Source organism: Saccopteryx leptura, chromosome 3 (assembly GCF_036850995.1).
Source record: "Saccopteryx leptura isolate mSacLep1 chromosome 3, mSacLep1_pri_phased_curated, whole genome shotgun sequence".
In the NCBI taxonomy this organism is placed as follows: Eukaryota; Metazoa; Chordata; class Mammalia; order Chiroptera; family Emballonuridae; genus Saccopteryx; species Saccopteryx leptura.
The window spans coordinates 76,928,697-76,951,856 of NC_089505.1; the positions used below are offsets into that span (position 1 = coordinate 76,928,697).

The window sequence follows — 23,160 nt, forward strand, 5'->3', positions numbered from 1 at the left end:
AGACCTTACAGAATACAGAAATAAGTTCAGGACATACAATACCATTTAAAGTTAAATGAGAGCCCCTTATATATTCTCATTTTAAAGCAACAATGCCCAGAGTATCTAGACACAGGAAAGAGACAATTGCACAAAGTATATACAAATAGAACAGTATATTTTAATGCATTGATTTAGTTTAAGTTTTGAGTCATTTCCTCATTTTGAGAAGGATTTGATAAATTGAGCAGGACTAATAGAGAGAGGATCAATAGTGAAAGTGAAGAAGGCCCGCACATAGGGAATTTCTGACCATTTTCCATTGCAGTGACAGAGGTTGCTGAGGTTTTGTAAGGTTTTGAAACTGAAAGTGTCATTCTCCCACCATTGAGAATCAGTGAATAGTTTATATTGAGGCCAAACTGTGGGGTGCACCTTGACATGCTCAGATTATCATATCTTGAGTTGTTGCCTTGATTATAGACTGTCCCTCTGTCTTTTTAAAAAAGATATTATTTATTTATTTTAGAGAAGAGAGAGGAGCAGGAAGGAAGCATTAACTCCCATATGTGCCTTGACCAGGTAAACCCAGGGTTTCAAACTGGCAACCTCAGCATTCACAGGTAAAGGCTTTATCCACTGCCTTTTTTTTTTACTTTGTTTTATACTGAGAAATCAGAACGACATATCCAAATTTTGCACCAATTGATTATTCTTTCTTGTAAATGTTTATTTCCTTCCCTTGTAAATATTACAAGCAACAAAACTTGCCAAAACAGAAGGAATTTTTGACTTTTATTGACAATTGACCTTTCTCCAAATGTTTTGAGTTTTGTGAAGCATTTTAGCAGCCCCGTATTTATTTGCTTTGAACACGAGTGTGCACACTGAAATGTCTTTCATGCCAACATGGCTGATGGAAATGCTATACAACACTGTATGATCTCCATAATCTGCATTCCACAGATCCCAAAACCTGTTATCAACATTATATAATTTTAAAAAAATATTTAGGGACCAACACATAGAATGATTAGACAAAAAATTACATTAAACTTTCAGTCTTCTCTAACTCAGCAATAGTGGTTAAAACTTTTATGTATAATATAAGTATAATCAAGGTTAAAATCTGTTAAAATGGTTTCTTAGTTTTCACAACTCGAGAGAATCTGTCCTGGTATCAAACACAAATTTTGCAATAAACATAGAAAAGTTTTGATCCATTCTTTATTAATAACAATATCACAGTTATGCTAATTAGAGAAAGAATAATTATAATCAATTTGGGAGGACTTTTGGCAGGATGAATTTTCACAGAGCATCAGGAATGCACACTGGGAAAATAATAAAATACAATGACCACATTGATGTATTTAATCAAGACTGCAATGCATTATTGAAAAACATTATTAAATGTTGGACAATAGGCCCTGGCTAGTAGTCTTGGCAGTAGTGTCAACACAGCATGTGGAAGTCCCGGGTTGGATTCCCAATCAGGGTACACAGGAGAAGTGAACATCTGTATTTCTACCCTCGCCCCCTGTCTTCTCCTGCAGCCATGGCTCCAATGGTTCAAGCAGTTTGGACACGGGTGCTAAGGATGGCTCCCTGGCTTTTCTCAAGGTCTAAAATAACTCAGTTGCCGAGCAATGGAGCAATGGCCCCAGAGAAGCAGAACATTGCCTGGTAAGGGGCTTTCCGGGTGAATCCCCATCAAGGCGCTGGCAGACGTCTGCATCTCTGCCTCCCTGCGTCTCACATAATAATAATACCAACAATAATAATACCATATAAATATTAGACAATATACATTTAAGGGAAATATTTTTAAAAAATGAGGTTTCTATTTATATGTTTTTATTCAATTTAGAGATGGGGGAGAGAAACATCCACTTCTTGTTCCACTTATTCATGCATTCATTGTTGATTCTTGCATGTGCTCTGATTAGGTACGAATCCCAAAACCTTGGCATATTGGGAGGCTTCTCTAACCTAGTGAGCATTTAGTCCAAGGCCATGTAAAAAAAATGTTACAGCCTGACTAAGCAGTTGCACAGTGGGTAGAGCATAGATCAGTGATGGGCAATCTTTTGAGCTCGGTGTGTCAAAATTCGCCAAGAAACTGAGCATAAATCGGGTGGTGTGTCACTTCGAGAAAAACGGCCTAACTGGAAGTCCCAGAACTAGACACTCTGTGCTGGAGTTCTGTTGTTTTGGCCTACAGACCTCCGGCACAGAGTGTCTACACTACAGCCAATGTTTTATCCTCGGCTACTGCACCTGGCCGTGCAGGAGCGGAGGATGAAACGTCCTTCTTGGCATGCGGCCCCATACTTCTCTGGTATGTGGCTGCATGCGGCTGTGTGTCATTGAAAATGGCTATGCATGTCAGTGCTGACATGCGTGTCATAGTTTGGTCATCACGGGCATCGACCTAGGATATGGACCACCCAGGTTCAAAACCTGACACTTGAGCACGAGGTAGCTGGCTTGAATGTGGTCTAAGAGACATGACCCCAAGGTCACTGGCTTGAGTCCAAGGTTGCCGGCTTGAGCAAGGGGTCACTGGCTCAGTTGGAGCCCACCCCCTTGGCCCCCCCCCCCCACATGCCCATGAAAGCACATATAAGAAAGCAATCAATGAAAAACTAAAATATCAGAACTACCAGTTGCTGCTTCTCATCTTTCTCTTCCTGTCTGTCCCTCTTTTTCTCTGTCTCGTTAAAAAAAGGGAAAGAAAATCTTACAAACAGTGTGTGTGTCAAAGTTGTTATCCAGCACTTAATCCCTGAGGTGTGATAATATTCTTGAAAGAAATTTTTTTAATGATTTTTAGACAAGGACTGTGGGCCGAGATAAACGGAAACATGGATTACTTGTTCCAGGCGTCTATGCATTCGTTGCTTGCTTCTTGTATGTGCTCCATCCCATTACCCACACCCCATAGTGCAGGGGTCCCCAAACTACGGCCTGCGGACCACATGTGGCCCCCTGAGGCCATTTATCCAGCCCCCACCGCACTTCCAGAAGGGGCACCGGTTTCATTGGTGGTCAGTGAGAGGAGCATAGTTCCCATTGAAATACTGGTCAGTTTGTTGATTTAAATTTACTTGTTCTTGATTTTAAATGTTATATTTGTTCCCGTTTTATTTTTTTACTTTAAAATAAGATATGTGCAGTGTGCATAGGGATTTGTTCATAGCTTTTTTATAGTCCAGCCCTCCAACAGTCTGAGGGACAGTGAACTGGACCCCTGTTTAAAAAGTTTGGGGACCCACAGCCCATAGTGGATCAGGAGAACACTAATAAACTGAGCAACCCAGCCAGGGTCTCTTCATAATATTAAGTTTGGAAGGAAAATCATACACATTTTATTACCTTAGTTCTACAAAAAACTAACCCCTGAAAAGGGGGGGTAGCCAACGACAGGGGCGTTTTGGCCACGCCCATTTATCCCGCTGTCTCTACTCCCGAAAGGTCAGTATTAATAATCCGCCCACCGAGGAAGCGCTCATTGGGACGTAACGCCTCTGAGCATTTGAGTCGATGCGCACGCGCAGTTTCTTACGGAACCGGAAGTTGCTGTGGAATTGTGTGGGCTCGCGGTGTCAGTTGACGGTCTCCCCGGTTTAAACCTGACCCTCTCCGTCCCCATTCCTGCATGCGGGGAGCCTGAGGGTCGCTTCGCACACCGAGAGCCCCGTTCCCCAGCCCCCAGCGGTGAGTGCGGAGTCCCGGTGAGAGGCCCCGAGCCTGCCCGCCTCGCTTCCGGATGGGGGCTCCGCGTCGGCTTCCGGGGAAACTCTGGGGCCGCCCCGCCCGTGTCCCCGCGCCTTCGGGGGTGGGATTACCCTGCCGCGGGGTTTCCTGCCTCGGTCGGGAGGGCGACGCCCCTTCTCACCCCCCCCCCCTTCACCCCGCGCTATTTAAAGTCCCGGGAGACGGACGCGGGCGCCCCTCCCCCGCCCGGCCTCTCTCGGCCGTAGAGCCCGGACTGCCCTACCCGGGCCTGGGGACCTGCGGACCCCCTCCTGAGACCCCACCCCATTTAATAAGAGGCCCGGGTCCAGGAAGAGCACACTCTCCATGGGGTGGGGATTCGGGGCGAGAACGCGGGGTCCCCAGAAGAGCCCCCGGCCCCGCGCGGGAGGGCTGTGTGGGAGCGGCGACAGCGAAGGGGCCCCGGGGACGCGCAGAGCGGGGCTGGGAGGGGTCGGGACGGAGAGAGACACGGGAGGGGAGGAGAGGTCAGTGAGGGGCCATGAAGAGACGGCAACGTGGGGATGCGGGGGGACGGGACCGCGACGGGGAGAGTGACAGTAACCGGGGAGAGGAGCGCGAGGGGAAGAAAGGGGAGAAACCCCGAGGAGAGGGAGGGGCCCGGAGAGAAGGGCGCATGGAGGGGGGCTGGTGAGCAGAAGTGGGGGAGGAAAGAAAAATTTTTTTTGGCCCAACGGATTGACCTTTTTTATTATACGTCTTACATGTAATTTATTAAAAATGAAAAAACCGATCGAGATGAATCGTTTTTGATTATCTGCTTTCTTGCAGTAGTTATTAACTTTTAAAATAAGCATTTGTGATATCTCATAACCACAGCTAATACTTGTTTTTTCCTCTCTTAAGTGAGAAGCACGTAGGCAGTAATACACTACTGCATGCACCCCTACCGGAATTCACCTTGCAAGTCCACTTGGGGCGATGCTCTGCCCATCTTGGGCTGTTGCTCGACAGTAGAGCTATTTTAGTTCCTGAAATGAGGCCATGGTGCTATCCTCAGTCCCTGGGTCCACTTAACACAAAAAAGCCATGACTGCAGAAGGGGAAGAGAAAGATAGAGTGAAGGGAGAGAGGGAAGGTTAGGAGAAGCAAATATTTGCTTAACCTGTGTGCCCTTCCACATAACAACTTGATGCTCTACTGTTGAGCCAATTTACCAAGGCCATAACCAGAGCTTATAATTCTTAACCGAAAATGAGGAAGTCTCAAAATTTAAATATTTAATCTTAGAAGTTGTTACATTAAAAAAGATTCCATATACTTTTCCTTTTTTTTTTTTTACATTTTTATTTATTCAATTTTTTAGAGAGAGGAAACACAGAGAGAGAAAGAGACAGAGAGAGGAAAGAGATAGAAAGAACAGAGGGAGGAGCAGGAAGCATCAACTCCCATATGTGCCTTGACCAGGCAAGCCTGGGGTTTCAAACTGGCGACCTCAGCATTCCAGGTGGACGCTTTTACCCACTGTGCCACCACAGCTCAGGCCATATACTTTTCCTTTTAAATACATTGTGTTAAGTTTAAATTCTGAGTCCTGCATTTCTTTTAGTGTCCGTCATATGTAGGAACAGCCATTGGTATTTAGTAAAGTATATTAGGCTATTTCATTGTGCACTTGGTAAGGATGTCTCATCTTAGCAGTCACATCCTTTTGTCTTGGGTTCATCAAATGTTCAGAAGCATTTTCTTTTTTTCATGTCATTTGTTGAATTGAATTAGTGACTGAAAAGGTGAAACGGCCCTCACGGTATCCAGAAGTGTGAGGTGTGCCGTGTCTGATACCTGTCAGCTAATGCTGCTGAAAACAGCTCTGAGGGAGCAACGCAGGCACCACAGTGACCTAGATAAAGATGCCGTATCCTGGGCCGCACTGCAGACCTGCAGAGCCACAGCTTAGAGTGGAGCCCTCATCCCCAAGGTATCTGTCTGCTTATTAAAGCTACACCATTCCACTCTGGGGTCCTATTAGATGGCTTGATTTTTAAGAAAGGTTGTCTGCACCATCCCCCTAAAACTTAGCTGCTCTGGGTGGAGCAGCATTGTTATTTTCTTTAGTTCTTTATTTTTTCAATTTAAAGAGAAGTGAGGAGGGAGAGAGAGAGAGAGACAAAGGAGGGAGGAGCAGAGCATCAATTCCCATATGTGCCTTGATCAGGCAAGCCCAGGGTTTTGAACTAGCAACCTGAGTGTTCTAGATCACCACTTTATCCACTGCACCACCATAGGTCAGGTAGCATTGTTTTCATGAGCTGTTCCAGGTGATTGCAGGGTGAGCCCAGGGATTAGCAGGAAGGATCCTGGAAGCATTGTAAAAGCTTTTAAAGGATTAGTACTAACTAATAACTCAACTTTACTGTTGTGAGTCAAGGGGCAGAGAGAGATTAACAGACAAAATCATTAAGGACTAGCAAATGACCACCGCTTGCTCAGGCAAATGGCCTTGAGTTTATGCAGTGTCCTAACTTTCCTCACAAGATAACAAAAGGCTTGCTTATTAAGAAATTGTCATAACATCAAGAGTAACTTTTGCTTAAAGATATATAGAGTGCACCTGCAAGATAGCTTAGTAGCAACATAATATCAGAAGGCATTAATTGCTATTGCTTCTATGGATGCCCCCCCCCCCCATACCTCTCATTATCAGAAGAAAGAATTTTTGGGAAAGTACATAAATCTCATGAGAGTGTCTCACTGAGAAAGCCCAGCAACTGCCTTCAGTCATAAAAACAATCTCTTAGCAAAACATTCTTTTCTTGCTGACTGCGTTCCCATCCCAGGCCACGCAACGGGCCATTCCATAACACCTTACCTAAGATTCTATTGTCTAGTCAAACTTTATTTATTTACTATATTCACACACTAGTTTAGTTCTAACTATATTCTTTCTAACATGATTAATAAGAAATTCTCCTACAAACTTAACCCTTTATGAGGGATATCATAGCCAGCCTCTTATGTTTATGAGCCCAGTTCAAGGGGCTTACAGGCTTTTCTGTGGAACTTACACCTTCTGTCTCATTTCCAAAGAAATTACTACAAATCTACAGGAAAGCACGGTACTATTATCCCTGTGCCACAAATAATAGCACACACCCAGAAAAAGGGGGGATATAAGGCCAGATTAATTCAAAAGATTAAAGGGGGAAGTATCGTGCCTTTCCTTGCGGTGACTTTGTCAACCCGCAGCTGTTGGTCTTTACTGCGGTGACTCTATCTTCTTTTGCTGTGACTTTGTCAACCAGCAGTTTTGGATCTTCTTCTGCTGTGACCTAGTTAGCCAGCATTAGTGGATCGGCTCCCGACAGTTCTGTTTTTGTTTTTATATGATAAATTTTATTTAGAATTCACAGAAGTATCCTGACCAGGTGGTGTCACAGTGGATAAAACATGGGACTAGGATGAAGATGACCCAGGTTTGAAACCCAAGGTCACTGGCTTGAGCAAGAGGTTACTCGCTCTGCTGTAGTCCCCCCCTTCCCCATCAAGGCACATATGAGAAAGCAACCAAAGAACAACCAAGGAGCTGCAATGAAGAATTGATGCTTCTCATGTTCCTTCCTTACAGCCTGTCGGTACATATCGGTTTTGCTCTCTGTCTCAACAATAAAAATAAGTCACAGAAGCAGAAGGGGGCTCAAGGAAGAAGTTTCAAAGGCAGAAGAGGAGCCCTCAGAGCTTAGGAGAGAGACAGGGAAAGGTAAGTGGGTGGGAACAGACATGCTCCAGAGAGGAGAGCGCCCAGGATGCATTAGTGAGAGTGGGGAGCAGGGATGATCAGGGGAGGTGACGGTGCTGTGTTGGGTTTGGGCATTCAGGAGAGCAGCGCCCGTTCTCATTGCTGTGGGAATGTGTGGATGTCTGAGGGAGGACAGACAGGTGAAGACAGGAAAATAATACAGTGTGGTCTCCCTGTAGGAGCACTGTTGGCTGACTCCAGTGAGGAAGGACAGGAGAGTGTGGCCTTTTCAGCATTTCCAGATCCTTCTGTCTGTGACTGAGGTGGAAGTGGATAAAGGGGCTGTGTGGACACCTGTGGTGGCACATTCTTGAAGTGCAGACTTGACTCCTCAACATATTGTCACCTGAAAAAACAAGAAGGAGCCGGACCAGGACAGAATGGCTGCTTCTCAGGTAAGCGATGTGTCCTGGGCAGAGGCTGTGTTTGCCTTTCCTCCTAACTTCAGTGGATTTTGGACCTGCAACCTGTAATTCTCTATTTCTTATGTTCCTGCTTAGTGAGGTAGTTCCCAATTCCTTATTTTTTTTAAATTTTATTTATTGATTTTCGATAGAGGAGAGAGAGAAAGCTGGAGGCCGAGAAAGGGGGATAAGTGGGCAACATCAACTCAACGGGTCACTGGCTCAGCTATGGCCACCTGGTCAAGGCTCGTATCAGAATGTAGTTAATGAACAACTAAAAGTGCCACAACATGAATTGATGCTTCTCATCTCTCTCAAACCAGTTTGTGTGACCCTGTTTTTCAGATACATTTAGCCAAAAATATATGTTGCTGGGTGAAAATGATCTTACTTGATCATTTTCTCCTAGGACAGAACCACTTCCAACCGTGTTTTCATGTTGCATGACATTATAAACTCAGGCTGTGGACTCTCATTAATGTGTCTTTTATTTTAGGAAGCAGTGACCTTCAGGGATGTGGCTGTGGATTTCTCTCAGGAGGAGTGGGAATGCCTGGACCCAGCTCAGCAGAAACTGTACACGGATGTGATGTTGGAGAACTACAGGAACCTGGTCTCCCTGGGTGAGGATGACTTCCTTCCTGAGTTTATTCTCTACCAGCAGTGTTTTGTTACCTTCATTGGGGGGGGACATAATGTGGGAGCTTCTGCTTAGCAGAGTAGATTTTATAGAGTCCTGTCCTTAGGAAACAAATATGTGGATTTGTTGGTGTAGAAACAAATGCTTCATGATGCACATTAATTAGAACAGTGTATGAAAACTTGCCTGTTTTCTATAATGATTAAGATGCTATCAGAAAACAGTATTTTGGAAAGTTATTTATCATTTACGACAACATGGATGGACCTTAATAACATTATACTGAGTAAAATAAGTAAATCGGAAAAAGCTAACAACTTTATGATTTTATACAGAGGTGGGATACAAAATTAAGACTCATGGACAGAAATAGGAGTGCAGTGGTTACTACGGGGAGGTGGAAGTGGGGTAATGAGAAAGATTGATAGAAAGGTTAGGGGGGGGGGAGGGGGTAAGGGACATAAAGTAGGACAAATATTTGATATATAAGTGGATGGAGGGTTGATTTGAGTTTGGGTGATGGGTATACATACGTAATGTGACTGTTCAGAATGATGTGGGAGATGTTTGCCCAAAATCTCTGTACTGTAGTGACCAATATCACCCTCTTCAATGTAATCAGCTAAAAAAAAGGGGGGGGGGGTGTTATTTTCCACAACATTGTAATATTGTACCATGTCGTCTCACCTGGGCATAAAATGAATTAGAAACTGGAGCTGGGAAGGAAAATGACAGTATCCTTCCACCCAGGTAGGTGGGATGAGGAAGCAGATGAGGCCAGCAAGAGACCCTAAAGGTCCCGGTGGAGGCCAGACCTTACAGTGTGGTTGGGAAGCTGCTGCAGTGGAAAGGGCTCCGAGAAGCCCAGGTTTATTCTGGTTGCTGTCAGAGAGGGACAGCTGGTCTCCAACACGTGCCGTGCTCCTGCATCCTTGCAGGACTCTGCTTTTGTTCCAGTGACCTCCATCATCACATCAGCAGTGGGGGCCAAGTCTTCCCCTTGGACTGAGCTGCCATGATCACTCCTCTTCCATAGCTTTGGGGACCACGAAATACATGTGCACGTACCTGAGGAATTACATGATAAGCTCTTTTTTCTAATTTGGAGTTTTTGACAAAAGTGGTTGAGATCCTCAAGTTGGGTGCAGAAATTTTAGGAATCATCAGGACAGATGTCACATTTTCAGATGTATATTTTCTTTTTTTTTTGACAGAGACAGAGACATAGATAGGGACAGACAGACAGGAAGAGAGAGATGAGAAGCATCATTTCTTCGTTGCGGCACCTTATTGTTCATTGATTGCTTTATGTGCCTTCATGGGAGGATACACCCAAGCGAGTAACGCCATGCTCAAGCCAGTGACCTTTGGGCTCAAGCCAGCAACCATGTGTCGTGTCTATGACCCCATGCTCAAGCCAGCAATTCTGTGCTCAAGCTGGTGAACCCATGTTCAAGCCAGTGACCTTGGGGTTTTGAACCTGGGTCCTCCGTGTCCCAATCCAATGCTCTATCCACTGCACCACCTCCTGTCAGGTAGATATATCATTTCTAATCCTATGGAGGTTTCCCACAAGACCCTACAGAGTGTACACTCTGAGTTTGTTACAACACAAAGCATCTCCTGAAAGTGTTAAGATCTAATTCTCTGCTTTAATTCAAAATTTTCTTTTGCTTAGTATGATTTATCTTTACAACTCTCAGGTCTGGGCCCTGGCTCTTTGGCTCAGTGGAAAAGTGTCGGCTCAGCATGTGGATGTCCTGGGTTAGATTCCACTCAGGGAATACGGGGAAATGACTATCTGCTTCTCCACCCTTCCCCTCCCCCCTTTTTTCTATTCCTCTCTCTCTCTCTCCCTCTCTTTCCTGAAGCCATGGCTCTATTGGTTCTAGTGTATTATCTCTGGGCTCTGAGGGTAGTTCTGTGGTGTCTCTACCTCAAGCGCTAAAAATAACTCAGTTGTGACCATCATCCCAGATGAATAAAACAGCTCCAGATGCGGTTTTCACGTGGATCTCATTGGGGTGCATGCATGGGTTTGTCTATCTCTCCTCCTCTAACTTGGAAAAGAAGGAAAAAAATATTCCAGTCTGTATTTTTTAATTGTCCACAGTAATTTCTTGTCTTTTATGTATCTCAGAGATCTTCCATAATTTACTGTCATAGGTTATTGCCCAACGGGTAGTAGGAAAGTGTCTATTGTTATTTGCTTTTGTCATCACTGTCATTCTTCAGTTCTCTTGTGCTGTTGAGAGCTGTCCAGGACTGTGTTATGTAAATAAGTTTAAAATAGGTGTTTGGTTTGCTCACTTATATTTTGCCTAAGTGTCGCAATGGCGGTGGGTATCTCTGTGGGTGTTTGCCCTTAGAGCGGTAGATTGCACATTGTGGATTACCTTCCTGCTTGGGAGGGGCTGTTGTAAGGCTAATGCTTACTGAAGAAGGGTGTTGTTGCCCCACCCTGTTTAAGGGAGGGAAGAAAGTATGCAATGGAGTGCAGGCTGCTGAGGAAGAATCCAGAGGGCTAGAGAGAGAGTGCTGAGGTATGTGGTGGGGGCCTTTGATTCCAGGAGAAACCGGAGAATGTGTCAGGGCTTTGGGAGCAACTGAATGAGAGGGAAGAGAGGGTCCTTGTGTGTTTGCTCATCTGCTGGAACGAGCCTTTAGTAAACGGAATGGCCCACCAACTTTTAGCTCCACTGATGCTTCACAGTCTGCGGAATACAGTGGAAACTTGCGTGAACAAGATGCTGGAGGCCAGAGGCCTTACACTGTCATTTCCTGTTTTCCCTTTTTGATGAGATCTTGGTCATATTTGTGGCTTTGGATTGACAAGTGCTGATACAGTATGCAGGATTTTTCTTTTGTAGTAAGAAGAGGGATACAGCATTATTGGTCGCTTCATATTTAAGAAGTGGCTTTGTTCCTTAAGTGTACTTCAGGGAAAAGCAATAAGTGTTTTAATTTGTTTTCTCAGCATGTTCTTTTATCATAGTTTGTATTTAATCTGGAATGCTTAAAGGTTCTCTCCATATTTTACAACTTTTGAATGGTTTTTGTAAGGGTCCTGTTCAGGGCACCTTGATATCCAGAATATTTCTTTAAAATTAAAATTCTCATCCCCCACTGTGAGGTTGTTGTTAATTGTCTTGCTGTTCTGTCACTTAGTAGCTCTTGGCCTTCATTTTGATGTGTAGGAAAAAGTTTATCTTTGCAGCAATGTCAGGAAAGCTTACTTTTAAAAGGGACCTGACAATTAGGGGAGTTTATAGCACAATAATTGTTTATAAAAGCCTAGCCAGGGGTCCAGAAGCGCTATTTTCTGATAGGTCAGCCAGCCTACATTCCAGGGACAGTGTAAACCTGTAGGAGGAGGGGGAGTGGCTTGCTTGAAGCCTTGGCCAGCCTTGTCACCCTGGGACCTTTTGAACTCGCCCAGAACTCCTTTAGAGAGTTGAGTTGGGAGATAAACAATTTGGAGAAGCTTTGGCAGCACTGTAATCCACATTTGAAAAACTACTACCTTGTTTCTATAGAGTCATGACGTCAGTGGTAGTTTGCAAGACCCCTGACTAAAGTATAAAAACCTGATTTGAACCCTCCCTGTCACCGACATGGCTTTGGTCTGTTCTGGCATACTTGCATCAGGCGTATTAAATAAATTTTCCTTTTGGAATGTACTAAACATGAGTTTTCGGTTAGGCCTTCCTAGTGCCCACCCATTGACCCAGGTAGGGGTTTAGCCTCTCACTTATCTCACTTGGGTTACGGTGGTCTGGCTGGAGTTCTGTCCAGGTCTGGCCTAGTCAGGGGTTTATATCAACCCACCAGTTTTCAAAGGAGACTGACCTAGGCTTTCCCCTTCCTTAGTGCACTGGCAACCCAGCTTTAACTTTTGTTTTTTTATTTAGAAATGAAGGCTGTATGTGTGTGTGTGTGAAGTGGATTATAGCCTACTTCTTTTCAATGTGTTTTCCTCAATTGCTTTTGTGTGTGTGTGTGTGTGTGTGTGTGTGTGTGTGAGTGTGTGAGACAGAGGGATAGACAGACAGTAAGGGAGAGAGATAAGCATCAATTCATTTTTGGGTTTTTTTGTGTGTGTGTGACAGACAGAGGAGCAGATAGGGACAGACAGACAGGAAGAGAGAGATGAGAAGCATCAATTCTTTGTTGTGGCACCCTAACTGCACATTGACTGCTTTCTCATATGTGCTTTGATGGGGGAGGGAGGGTCCAGGGGTTACAGCAGACCGAGTGACCCCAGCGACCTTGGGTTCAACCTGGTGAGCCTTGCTCAAACCAGATGAGCCCACGCTCAAGCTGGTGACCTTAGCGTCTTGAGCCTAGGTCCTCCGTGTCCCAGTACAACGCTCCATTCACTGCGCCACCGCCTGCTCAGGCTCAGTTAGTTTTTATGGCACCTTCATTGTTCATTGATTGCTTTGTCATGTGTCTTGACCAGGGGGTTACAGCAGAGTGAGTGACCCCTTGCTCAAGCCAGCAACAATGGGGTTATGTCTATGATTTTGCGCTGAATACCGCAACCTTGGGACTTTGAGCCTGGATCCTCTGCGTTCCAGTCCTACACTATCCACTGCATCACCACCCACTTAGACTGTTTCATCTTTTTTTTAATTATTCAGTTTAGAGAGGGAGAGAGAGAGAGAAAAGGGGGGAACAGGTGCAGGATGCATCAATTTCCATATGTATCCTGACCAGGAAGCCCAGGGTTTCAAACTGGTGACTTCAGTGTTTCAAGTCAATGTTTTATCCACTGTGCTGCTACAGGTCAAGCTCCTTCATCTTTTGACCCAGTCTTTCAACCTCCCCTGCCTTCTTGTAGCCATCACTTTGTTCACTGTACCTGCTGGTCTGTTTCTGGTTGTTTCTTCATTTATATTGTTCTTTAGATTCCACATATAATTGACATCATATGGTATGTGTGATTCTCTGCCTGACTTATTTCCCTTAGCACAATATTTTCTATGTGTGTCCATACTTCTGCAAATGTTAAGATTTCATTTTTTTTATCACCCATTTATTTCACATTTTTATTCACATTCTTTTTTCTTAGCAGTTTAAAAGGTCTCACATTTATTACTGAACCAGATCCTATAGCAAAAGAATTTATCATAGACAAAACTCATTTTCCCAACAATTTCCCAGTTAAAACACCCAACTTTCCCAACAGCAGTGCTCTTTCCAGTGATTTATGAGATGCAGGCAACATGAATACAGCATCAACGTGAGCCATCTCATGTGTGGTTCCTTATAGACCAACTTTGGTTCTCCTCCAATGTCTCCTCTTAGAGTTGTACCTGATTTTTTTTTTTTTTGTATTTTTCTGAAGTTGGAAACGGGGAGGCAGTCAGACAGACACCTGCATGCGCCCGACTGGGATCCACCCGGCACGCCCACCAGGGAGCGATGCTCTGCCCATCTGGGCCGTTGCTCTGCTGCAACCAGAGCCATTCTAGCGCCTGAGGCAGAATGGAGCCATCCTCAGTGCCCAGGCCAACCTTGCTCCACTGGAGCCTTGGCTGCGGGAGGGGAAGAGAGAGTCAGAGAGGAAGGAGAGGGGGAGGGGTGGAGAAGCAGATGGGCGCTTCTCCTGTGTGCCCTGGCCGGGAATCGAACCTGGGACTCCTGCACACCAGGCCGATGCTCTACCACTGAGCCAACCAGCCAGGGCGAGTTGTACCTGATTTTATTACCAGTTTTTATCCGAATCCATTGGGGAATGGGCCGGTTCTGATTTTGTTTTTTGGCTAGGAACCTCTCGATGCTGAAAGTCTTGTGAGAAGTCATGGCGAGGAAGAAACAATCGTACGCACCACGATGGCGGAGAGGGAACGCTATTCACATTCTTGATGTTTATTTTTTTTAAGATGACACTCTACCTTGTTTTATTTTTATTTTTTTTACCAACAGTGACAGACAGCAAGGGTTAAAGAGATGACAAGACGTAACTTATATCTTAACTTATATATGAGTCAGTTTAGTTGTTCCTAGAATGATTTTTATATGTGCCTTGACAAGAGGGCTCCAACATATCCAGGAACTCCGTGCTCAAGTCAGCAACCTTGAGGTTTAAGACAACAACCATGGGATCATCTCTATAACCCCACTCTTAAGCCTATGAACCCTGTATTTGTCAAACTGGTGTGCCCCCAATTTAGCCACCAATGTTGGTATTTTTTTTGTGTGTGTGTGTGACAGAGACAGAGGGAGAGACAGATAGGTACAGACAGACAGGAAGGGAGAGAGATGAGAAGAATCAATTCTTTGTTCTGGCCCAGTAGTTGTTCATTGATTGCTTTCTCTCATGTACCTTGATGTGGGGGGGGGGGGGTTTACAGCAAATCAAGTGACCCCTTCCTTTCTCAAACTGGTGAGCCTTGCTCAAACCATATGAGCCCGTGGTCAAGCCAGCTACCTTGGGGTTCTGAACCTGGGTCTTCTGCATCCTAGTCTGACACTCTATCCACTTCACCACTGCCTGGTCAGGCCAATGTTGGTGTTTTAAACCTGGGTCCTCAGTGTCCCAGGTCAACGCTCTAGCCACTGCACCACCCCTGGTGTGGTCTAGTGACCTTGCTCTTCAACTTGAGAGCCTGCACTCCAGTCAAATGAGCTCACACTGAGACCTTGGGGATTAGACCTGGGACTTCAGCAACCCAGGTTGACAGTCTTATCTATGCACCACTACTGCTCATGTTTATTTTGTGTGTTATATCTGTTTTCATTACTGCAGTCTCTGTGTGTTTGAACAATTACTCACTTTTTAAAAAATAGCCTACAGTGCATTCACCCTGTACTGCCGTTCTCTTGGTGCCCTGTGTCATGCGGAACAGAAATAGCCTTTCAGGAAGCTGCGAAGCAGCCAGTTCATATCGCCATTGTGTGCCTGGGTGTTTCAGCAGATAATTGTCAGTAATGGAAGCAAGTTTTTGTTCCTCTCTGATGTGACTTTTCATCAATTTTTCCTTTCTTGGTCTTGCTTTGACCTTCCTTTGGAGTTCTCAAAATGTAATTTTGTCAATAACTTCCAGTAGATTCATTTATTTTGTATCTTTCAGCTGTGCCATCTGAAGACAACAAGACCTTGTTACAAAAGCCAGGACTAGAAGATTTCTTCTCAAAAACAATACTGGTAAGATATGGAAAATGTTGTTTTGATACTGTACACTTACTGAAAGCCTTGAAATTTTAGGAAAAGTGGTGAATAGAAAGAATATAAATATGGGAAGGGCTAATTTGGGGCAATTATTTTTGTTGTTATATATTAATTAAGAGAGAAAAGAATGGGGAGGGACTGCCGCGGACCAGCGCAGCTCCTAATAACGGTGCATAATTAAGGAAACCAATTCATTAAGAAAAAAGATGGGACTGGGAGGACTCTTCAAATGATGATGGCAATATCTGAGTGACCCATAGCCCCAGTTTGCTTTATTAGATAGCCATATGCAAATCAAGGAAGTACTTAATACAAAGTTATACATCTGAGGCTAAAACAGGAACTTTCCCAAGGTATAAACAGTAATCCCCCCACCATGCTTAAGTGAAATCAACCAACATCTGAACAAACAAAAAGTAAGGAAGGGCATGGAAATTGCTTCCAGCAACTTAAGCAAGCAAGTGAAGTGAGTGCAAATACTCAGCATCATAGCCAACATAAAGATGGAGGGGGGAGAACTTAGCCTTTTGATAAGCCTCAAATCTACAAAGGCTTTTTGCCGTTTATGGTCCACAACAAGAGAGCAAGAGAAAGACAATAACAGAAACACTGATCTTTTTCTATTTGTGCCCGAACAGGGATTGTGCCTGCAAATTGTGCATACTGGGGTTGATAGTAAAACCAACAAAGGGTTCTAGCTTCAGTAGGACAATTATTATTACTAATTTTTTAAATGGTTATTGCAATCTGACCTGTTAGCTCAGTTGGTTAAGAGCATCACCCTGAAAACCAGGTTGTGGATTTCATCACTGATAAGGGCACACACAGTTTAGAGACTGCATGACAGGGTTGAACAACAAGTGAATGCTTCCCTTCTCCTTCCTTTCTTTCTCTCTGCCTCTCTCTGTCTCTCTTACAATAAGAAAATAAATTAAGGCCTGCTATGTAGGTTGATTGGTTTGTTGAAGTGTTGTCCCGCAGCACAGATTTTGCCAGTTTGATTCCTTGGTCAAGGCTCATATACGAGTAGCTCAATATTCTTGTTACTCCCTGCATCTCTCAAAAAGGAAAAAAAACCCACTTACTGCATTGATTTTAGCCAAAGAGACAAAGAGAAAAGGTGGAGAAAGACATGAAAATCAAACTGCTCCATGCATGTACCCTGACTGGGATTTGAACCAGCAACCTCTGGGCTTTGGGATGGTGCTCTAACCAACTGAGTTATATGGTTAGTGCAAGACAATTATTTGTGACTCTTTGTATTCTAAATAGGTAAAAAATATTGCATGTTTAGAAAACTCCTCTTTAATTCAGTTGTGGTGCATATCAGTTAGTTTCTAAACATAAAGCTCTGTCCTGGCTGGTTTCCTCAGTGATAGATCATTGGTCCCATGTGTGGATGTGCCATGTTTGATTCCTGGCCAGGCCACAGAGGTGAGCCAACCATCTGCTTCTCTACCTCTTTTCCTTCTTTCTCTCTTTCTCTCTCATTTTCCTTCCCACAGCCATGGCTGAAATAGTTGGAGACTTTGTCTTGAAGCCTGAGGATGGTTCCATGGTCTCTTTCTCAGGTGCTCAAAAAATGGCTGTGGTTGCAGCCCTGGCCAGTTGGCTCAGTGGAAGATCTCTGGCCTTATGTATGGATGTCCCAGGCTTAATTTCCTGTCAGGGCACACAAGAAAAGTGGCCATCTGCTTTTCAAATCCACTCCTTTTCCTTCTATCTCTTTCTTGCCCTCTCGTAGCCAAAGCTCCACTGGAGCAAGTTAGCCTCAGCACTGAGGATGGCTCCATGGCTTTGCTTCAGGTGCTAAAATAGCTTCAGTTAAAATGGAGGAATGACCCCAGATGGGCAGAACATCATTTCCTAGTGGGCTTGCCAGATGGATACCTTTCGGGCACATGTGGTAGTCTGTCTCTCTGCCTCCCTCCTTCTCACTTAAGAAAAATAGGAAGAAAAAAAAAGGCTGTGTTGCTGAGTAACAGAGCAAGTGCCTCAATGGGGAAAGCATAACCCCCTACTGGGTTTGCCAGGTGGATTCTTGTTGGGGCACATATGGGATTCGGTCTTTCTGTCTCCCATCCTCTCACTCAAATAAATAAATAAAAAACATCAAAAAATTTTCTCTTACATGTTCTTGAAAAGGAAATCTGGAAAGTCTAGGAACTTCTATAATCTGGAGTAAATAATCATTTGATTTGTTTTCAATGTATGTTGAGAATTAACTTTGAATCAATGATTTTTAGCATTTAGAGATTTATCATGCACATATAAAATTATTATATGATCAATTTATGAATGCCTTTAAAAAGGAATCCTTATTCTTCCACTAAGACATAATATTCTTTAAAATTTTATACAGCCAACATTGTTTAATACTATATGTATCACAGAGTAGTTATTTGGGAATAAGTATATATGTTAAATAAAATTATACCTTTCACTAAAAGCATATCTTTCTTTCACAATTACCAGAGTACACATAATGGAGACAGAAGTTATCAGTGCAATGGATATTGGAAAAACGTTAAACAAGAATCAATTTGTCATCAAAATGAGAAAACTTCATTTCCAAAGAACCATTATGAACACAGAAAACTGTTTGACCACATATTATGTTGTAATAGTCATCAGATTATTCATGTTGTGGACATAAAAAATGAACAAAGTAAATGTATCAAATCTTTTAAGGAATCTTCAAATCCTACTGAAGATGAGAATATTCATACTGAAGAAGACTCCTACACTTATAATTTATGTAAGAGAGCTTTCAGTGAAATATCCAGTATAAATAGACTTATGAAAGTACATACTAAAGAAAAAATTTCTAAATATGAAGAATTTGGTAAAATACTTAATTGGCATTCATACCATAGTTTACATGAGACAAATATTAACACTGAAAAGAGACCTTATAAATGTAGAGAATGTAGCAAAGCCTTTACCCTTTCCTCAACTCTTACTGTACATCAAAGAATTCACACGGGAGAAAAACCATATAAATGTAGAGAATGTGGCAAAGCCTTTAGCTGTTCCTCAACTCTTACTGTACATCAAAGAATTCACACGGGAGAGAAACCATATAGATGTAGAGAATGTGGCAAAGACTTCAGAAGTTCATCAGCTCGTACTAAACATCAGAGAGCTCACACTGGAGAGAGGTCTCATAAATGTTTAGAATGTGGCAAAACCTTTATTCAGAAAGAACATCTTACCATACATCAAATAATTCACATGGGAGAGAAACTGTACAATTGCAGCCAATGTGGGAAAGCCTTTAACGTTCCCTCAGCTCTTGCTATACATCAAAGAACTCACACAGGAGAGAAACCATACAAATGTAGTGAATGTGGCAAAGCCTTTAAGGATTCCTCAACTCTTCTTAGACATCAAAGAACTCACACAGGAGAGAAACCATACAAATGCGGACAATGTGGCAAAGCCTTTCATGACCCCTCAAGCTTTACTTTGCATCAAAGAATTCACACAGGAGAGAAACCATACAAATGTAGAGAATGTGGTGAAGCGTTTAGAAGTTCGTCAGCTTGTACTAATCATCAGAAAATTCATACTGGAGAGCAGTCCCATGAATGTTTAGAATGTGGCAAAAACTTTACGCGAAAATTACAACTTACCGTTCATCGAAGAATTCACTCGGGAGAAAAACCGTACAAGTGCAGTGAATGCGACAAAGTCTTTAAGGATTCCTCAACTCTCGGTAAACATCAAAGAACACACACAGGAGAGAAACCATACAAATGTGGAGAATGTGGCAAAGCCTTTAACAATTCCTCAGCTCTTATTGTACATCAAAGAGCACACACAGGGGAGAAACCATACAAATGTGGAGAATGTGGCAAAGCCTTTAACAATTCCTCAACTCTTATTGTACATCTAAGAACTCACTCAGGAGAGAAACCATATAAATGTAGCGAATGTGGCAAAGTTTTCAGCTATTCCTCGTCTCTTACTAAGCATCAGAAAATTCATTCCGGAGAGCAGTCTCATAAAGCTTTAGAATGTGACAGAAATTTTATCCTGAACTTAAACGTTACTGTATGTGAAGGAATTCACACAGGAGAGAAACAATACACATGTAAAGAATGTGGAAAAGCTTTCAGCCATTCCTCAGATCTTGCTAAACATTATCAAATTCATACTGGGGAGAGGTGTCATAAATGTTTAGAATGTGGCAAAACCTTTCTCCTGAAATCACAGCTTACTGTACATCAGAGAACTCACACAGGTGAGACACCATACAAATGCAGAGAGTGTGACAAAGCCTATAGAAATTCATCAAGTCTTACAAAACATCAGAAAACTCATACTGGAGAGAGGCCTCATAAATGTTTAGAATGTGGCAAAAACTTTACCGTAAACTCACATCTTAGAAGACATCAAAGAATTCACACAGGAGAGAAACCATACAGTTGTAGGCAATGTGGCAAAGCCTTTTACCAATCCTATGCTCTGGCTCAGCATGAAAAAACTCACACAGAGGAGAAACCATACAAATGTAGAGACTGTGGCAAAGCCTTTAAAAATTCCTCAACTCTTAGGAGACACCAAAGAACTCAAACAGGAGAGAAACCATACAAATGTGGAGAATGTGGCAAAGCCTTTAAAAATTCCTCAACTCTTATTAGACATCAAATAACTCATTCAGGAGAGAAACCATACAGATGTAGTGAATGTGGCAAAGGCTTTAGCCAATCTTCAAATCTTACCGACCATCAGAGAATTCACACGGGAGAGAAACCGTACAGATGCAGACATTGTGGCAAAGCTGTTAGAACTTCATCAGGTCTTAGTACCCATCAGAAAATTCATACTGGAGAGTGGTCTTATAAATGTTTAGAATGTGGTAAAGGCTTTTTTTGGAAGTCACATTTAATTATACATCAGAGAATTCACATGGGAAAGAAATCATAGAAATATAGAGAATGTGGGCCTGACTTGTGGTGGCGCCAGTGGATAAAGCGTCGACCTGAAATGCTGAGGTCGCCGGTTCGAAACCCTGGGCTTGCCCAGTCAAGGCACATATGGGAGTTGATGCTTCCTGCTCCTCCCCCTTTTCTCTCTTCCCCCTTCTCTAAAATGAATAAAATCTTTTTTTTTTTTAAAGAAATATAGAGAATGTGGCCTTTTGAAGACATCAAATGTCACTCAGCATAGTGTTTGTACTGGTGAGGAATCTTTTAAATGTATCCAATGTGGAAAAGACTAGGTTTTTCTCCAACCTTCTGAACATCAGGGACTTCATACTGGTGAGAAGCCCTTGAAATGAAAGTATATGGCAGAGCCTTTGGCCATTTCTCAGTTTTTAATGAACATCAGTGACTTCATATTGGAGAGCAGTGCTGACACTGTAGTGAATATACCACAGACTTTGACCGATCCTGAAGCCTTACTTAAAATCAGAGATTTTATACTGGACAGAAATCTTACATTTTTTAAAAGTGTAATTAAGGTTTTTGGTTGGCAGGGGAATCTTAGTCAACATTCAAAAATTTATTCTCAAGCCTTATAAATATGGATGTTGTGACAAAACCTGAAATAACTACTCTGGTCTTTCTGAGCAATAGAATACATACCGGAGAGTCACCTTGTAGTCCTATTTCTTTTTAAAAATTTTTTTTTACAGAGACAGAGAGTCAGAGAGAGGCATAGATAGGGACATACAGGAATGGAGAGAAATGAGAAGCATCAATCATTAGTTTTTCCTTGTGCCACCTTAGTTCATTGATTGCTTTCTCATATGTGCCTTGACCATGGGGCTACAGCAGAACAAGTAACCCCTTGCTCAAGCCAGCGACCTTGGGTCCAAGCTGGTGAGCTTTGCTCAAACCAGATGAGCCCGCGTTCAAGCTGGTGACCTCGGGGTCTTGAACCTGGGTGCTCTGCATCCCAGTCTGATGCTCTATCCACTGTGCCACCGCCTGGTCAGGCTCACCTTGTAATTCTAAAGTATGTTGCAAAACCTTTCATCTGCACTGAAAACTTGGTGAACATTGCAGAATTAAGGATGGGCATGAACAGTAAAAATGTCAGTAATTTAACAAAACTTTTAAACTTTGTTCAAGCCTCATTGAGGATCAGAGAATTAAGCCTTAAAATGCAGTTTATATTAGAAAGTCTTTGCCCTTATACATATGTTACTCAATATCTGACAATAGTGGATAGAAGAGGAACCGACAAAGAATATGGGAAGCTTTACACAGTGTGTGAACCTTACTCGACAACACTGAGCAACAGAATTTCTCACACTTTGGGGCTTTCACCATGTATTACCTTAGATAAGTTTTCTGCATAACTTACCAAAACCTCACTGTTTTGGTTTATTTTTAACAATCCAAAGTTATCTCATGAATACTGAGGATTCTCTAAATGTATCCTGTTAAAAGCATATGCTCAGGCTAACCAGGTGGTGGTAGATAGTGTATCAAACTGGCTTGTGGAGGACTCTGGGTTCAAGGACTTGAGGTTGCCAGCTTGAGTGGGGGCTCACCAGTTGAGCACAGGGTAACTGGCTTGAGTATGAGACAACAGACATGACCCATGGTTACTGGCTTGAAGCCCAAGATCACTGGCTTGAGCAAGGAGTCAGTAGTTTTTCTGTAGCCCTGTGGTCAAGGTATATATGAAGAAGCAATCAATGAACACCAAAGTGCTACAGTGAAGAATTGATGCTTTTCTATTTCTTTCAGTTTGTCCCTATCTGTCCCTCTCTAATTTTCTCTTTAAAAAAAAAAAAAGGCATGTGTTCTCACTTCTGCTTCTCTCTTCTGGCTTTCTGCGAAGGCCTCCATGGATAGACTCAGGCAGGCTGTGTTGTTCCTCCAGGTCTTGTGACTTATCCACGTGTCTGCTTTTATGTCCCTGTGGTCTCTTGTGTAACTGCTCACCCTCCAGTATTGCAGTGCTCTGCTTTACAAATTTTACTAAGTGAAGAAAATTCACTCATGTACAATTAGGAAGTTTTTTTGTTTTGTCTTTTTGTGACAAAGACAGGGACAGAGACAGACAGGAAGAGATACAAAGCATCAGTTCTTCGTTGTGACAACTTAGTTCATTGATTGCTTTCCATATGTGCTTTGACGGGGGGGGGGGAATACAACAGACCGAGTGACCCCTTGCTCAAGCCAATGACCTTGGGCTCAAGGTGGTGAGCCTTGCTCATAGCAGCTGAGCCAGTGCTGAAGTTGGTTACTTTGTGGTTTTGAGCTTGGGTCCTCCATGTCTTGGTCCGATGCTCCACTGTGCTATTGCCTGGTCAGACAAAGCTTTTTTTTTTTTTTTTTTTTTTTAACTTTTGAGCCTATATATGTACTACTACACGTAAAATTGACATGGTTTGATACAGTAAAATGGATAACGTGCATTTGTAACCTGAAGATGTAATGTAGGAGAAAGGGGATTGAGAGTAAAGTAATGTGTGCACACG

General features: G+C 43.0%; 4 protein-coding genes across 8 annotated transcripts in view; 2 read left to right on the forward strand and 2 right to left on the reverse strand.

The window, feature by feature from the left end:
• Window positions 1-20,949, forward strand: part of LOC136399327 (zinc finger protein 420-like) — a 375,158-nt gene extending 354,209 nt beyond the window's left edge. For 2 of the 5 annotated variants that reach the window (XM_066374378.1, XM_066374374.1), the window contains exons 2-5: window positions 7,675-7,890; window positions 8,396-8,522; window positions 15,619-15,692; window positions 18,192-20,949. In XM_066374378.1, the coding sequence (XP_066230475.1) occupies window positions 7,876-7,890; window positions 8,396-8,522; window positions 15,619-15,692; window positions 18,192-20,648 (2,673 nt within the window). In that variant the 5' untranslated portion in view covers window positions 7,675-7,875 and the 3' untranslated portion in view covers window positions 20,649-20,949. Of the gene's footprint in view, window positions 1-3,569; window positions 3,700-5,478; window positions 5,678-7,324; window positions 7,457-7,674; window positions 7,891-8,395; window positions 8,523-15,618; window positions 15,693-18,191 lie in introns of those variants that run through there. The other 3 variants (XM_066374375.1, XM_066374376.1, XM_066374377.1) reach the window with 3 other exon arrangements.
• The window catches only part of LOC136399325 (zinc finger protein 420-like), a 135,084-nt gene extending 114,111 nt beyond the window's left edge, over window positions 1-20,973 (forward strand). The window contains exon 7 of the transcript XR_010750138.1: window positions 20,944-20,973. The gene's annotated coding sequence lies outside the window, so the exon portion shown is untranslated. The remainder of the gene's footprint in view (window positions 1-20,943) is intronic.
• LOC136399324 (zinc finger protein 420-like) overlaps window positions 1-23,160 on the reverse strand; it is a 288,584-nt gene that overhangs the window by 80,244 nt on the left and 185,180 nt on the right. The window lies entirely within an intron of this gene.
• On the reverse strand, window positions 13,809-14,454 carry LOC136399377 (large ribosomal subunit protein eL39-like). Its single transcript, XM_066374463.1, has 2 exons — window positions 14,241-14,454; window positions 13,809-13,857 (listed from the first exon to the last, which is right to left on the reverse strand). The coding sequence occupies exons 1-2, from the start codon at window positions 14,345-14,347 to the stop codon at window positions 13,809-13,811; spliced, it is 156 nt and encodes a 51-aa protein (XP_066230560.1). The 5' UTR covers window positions 14,348-14,454.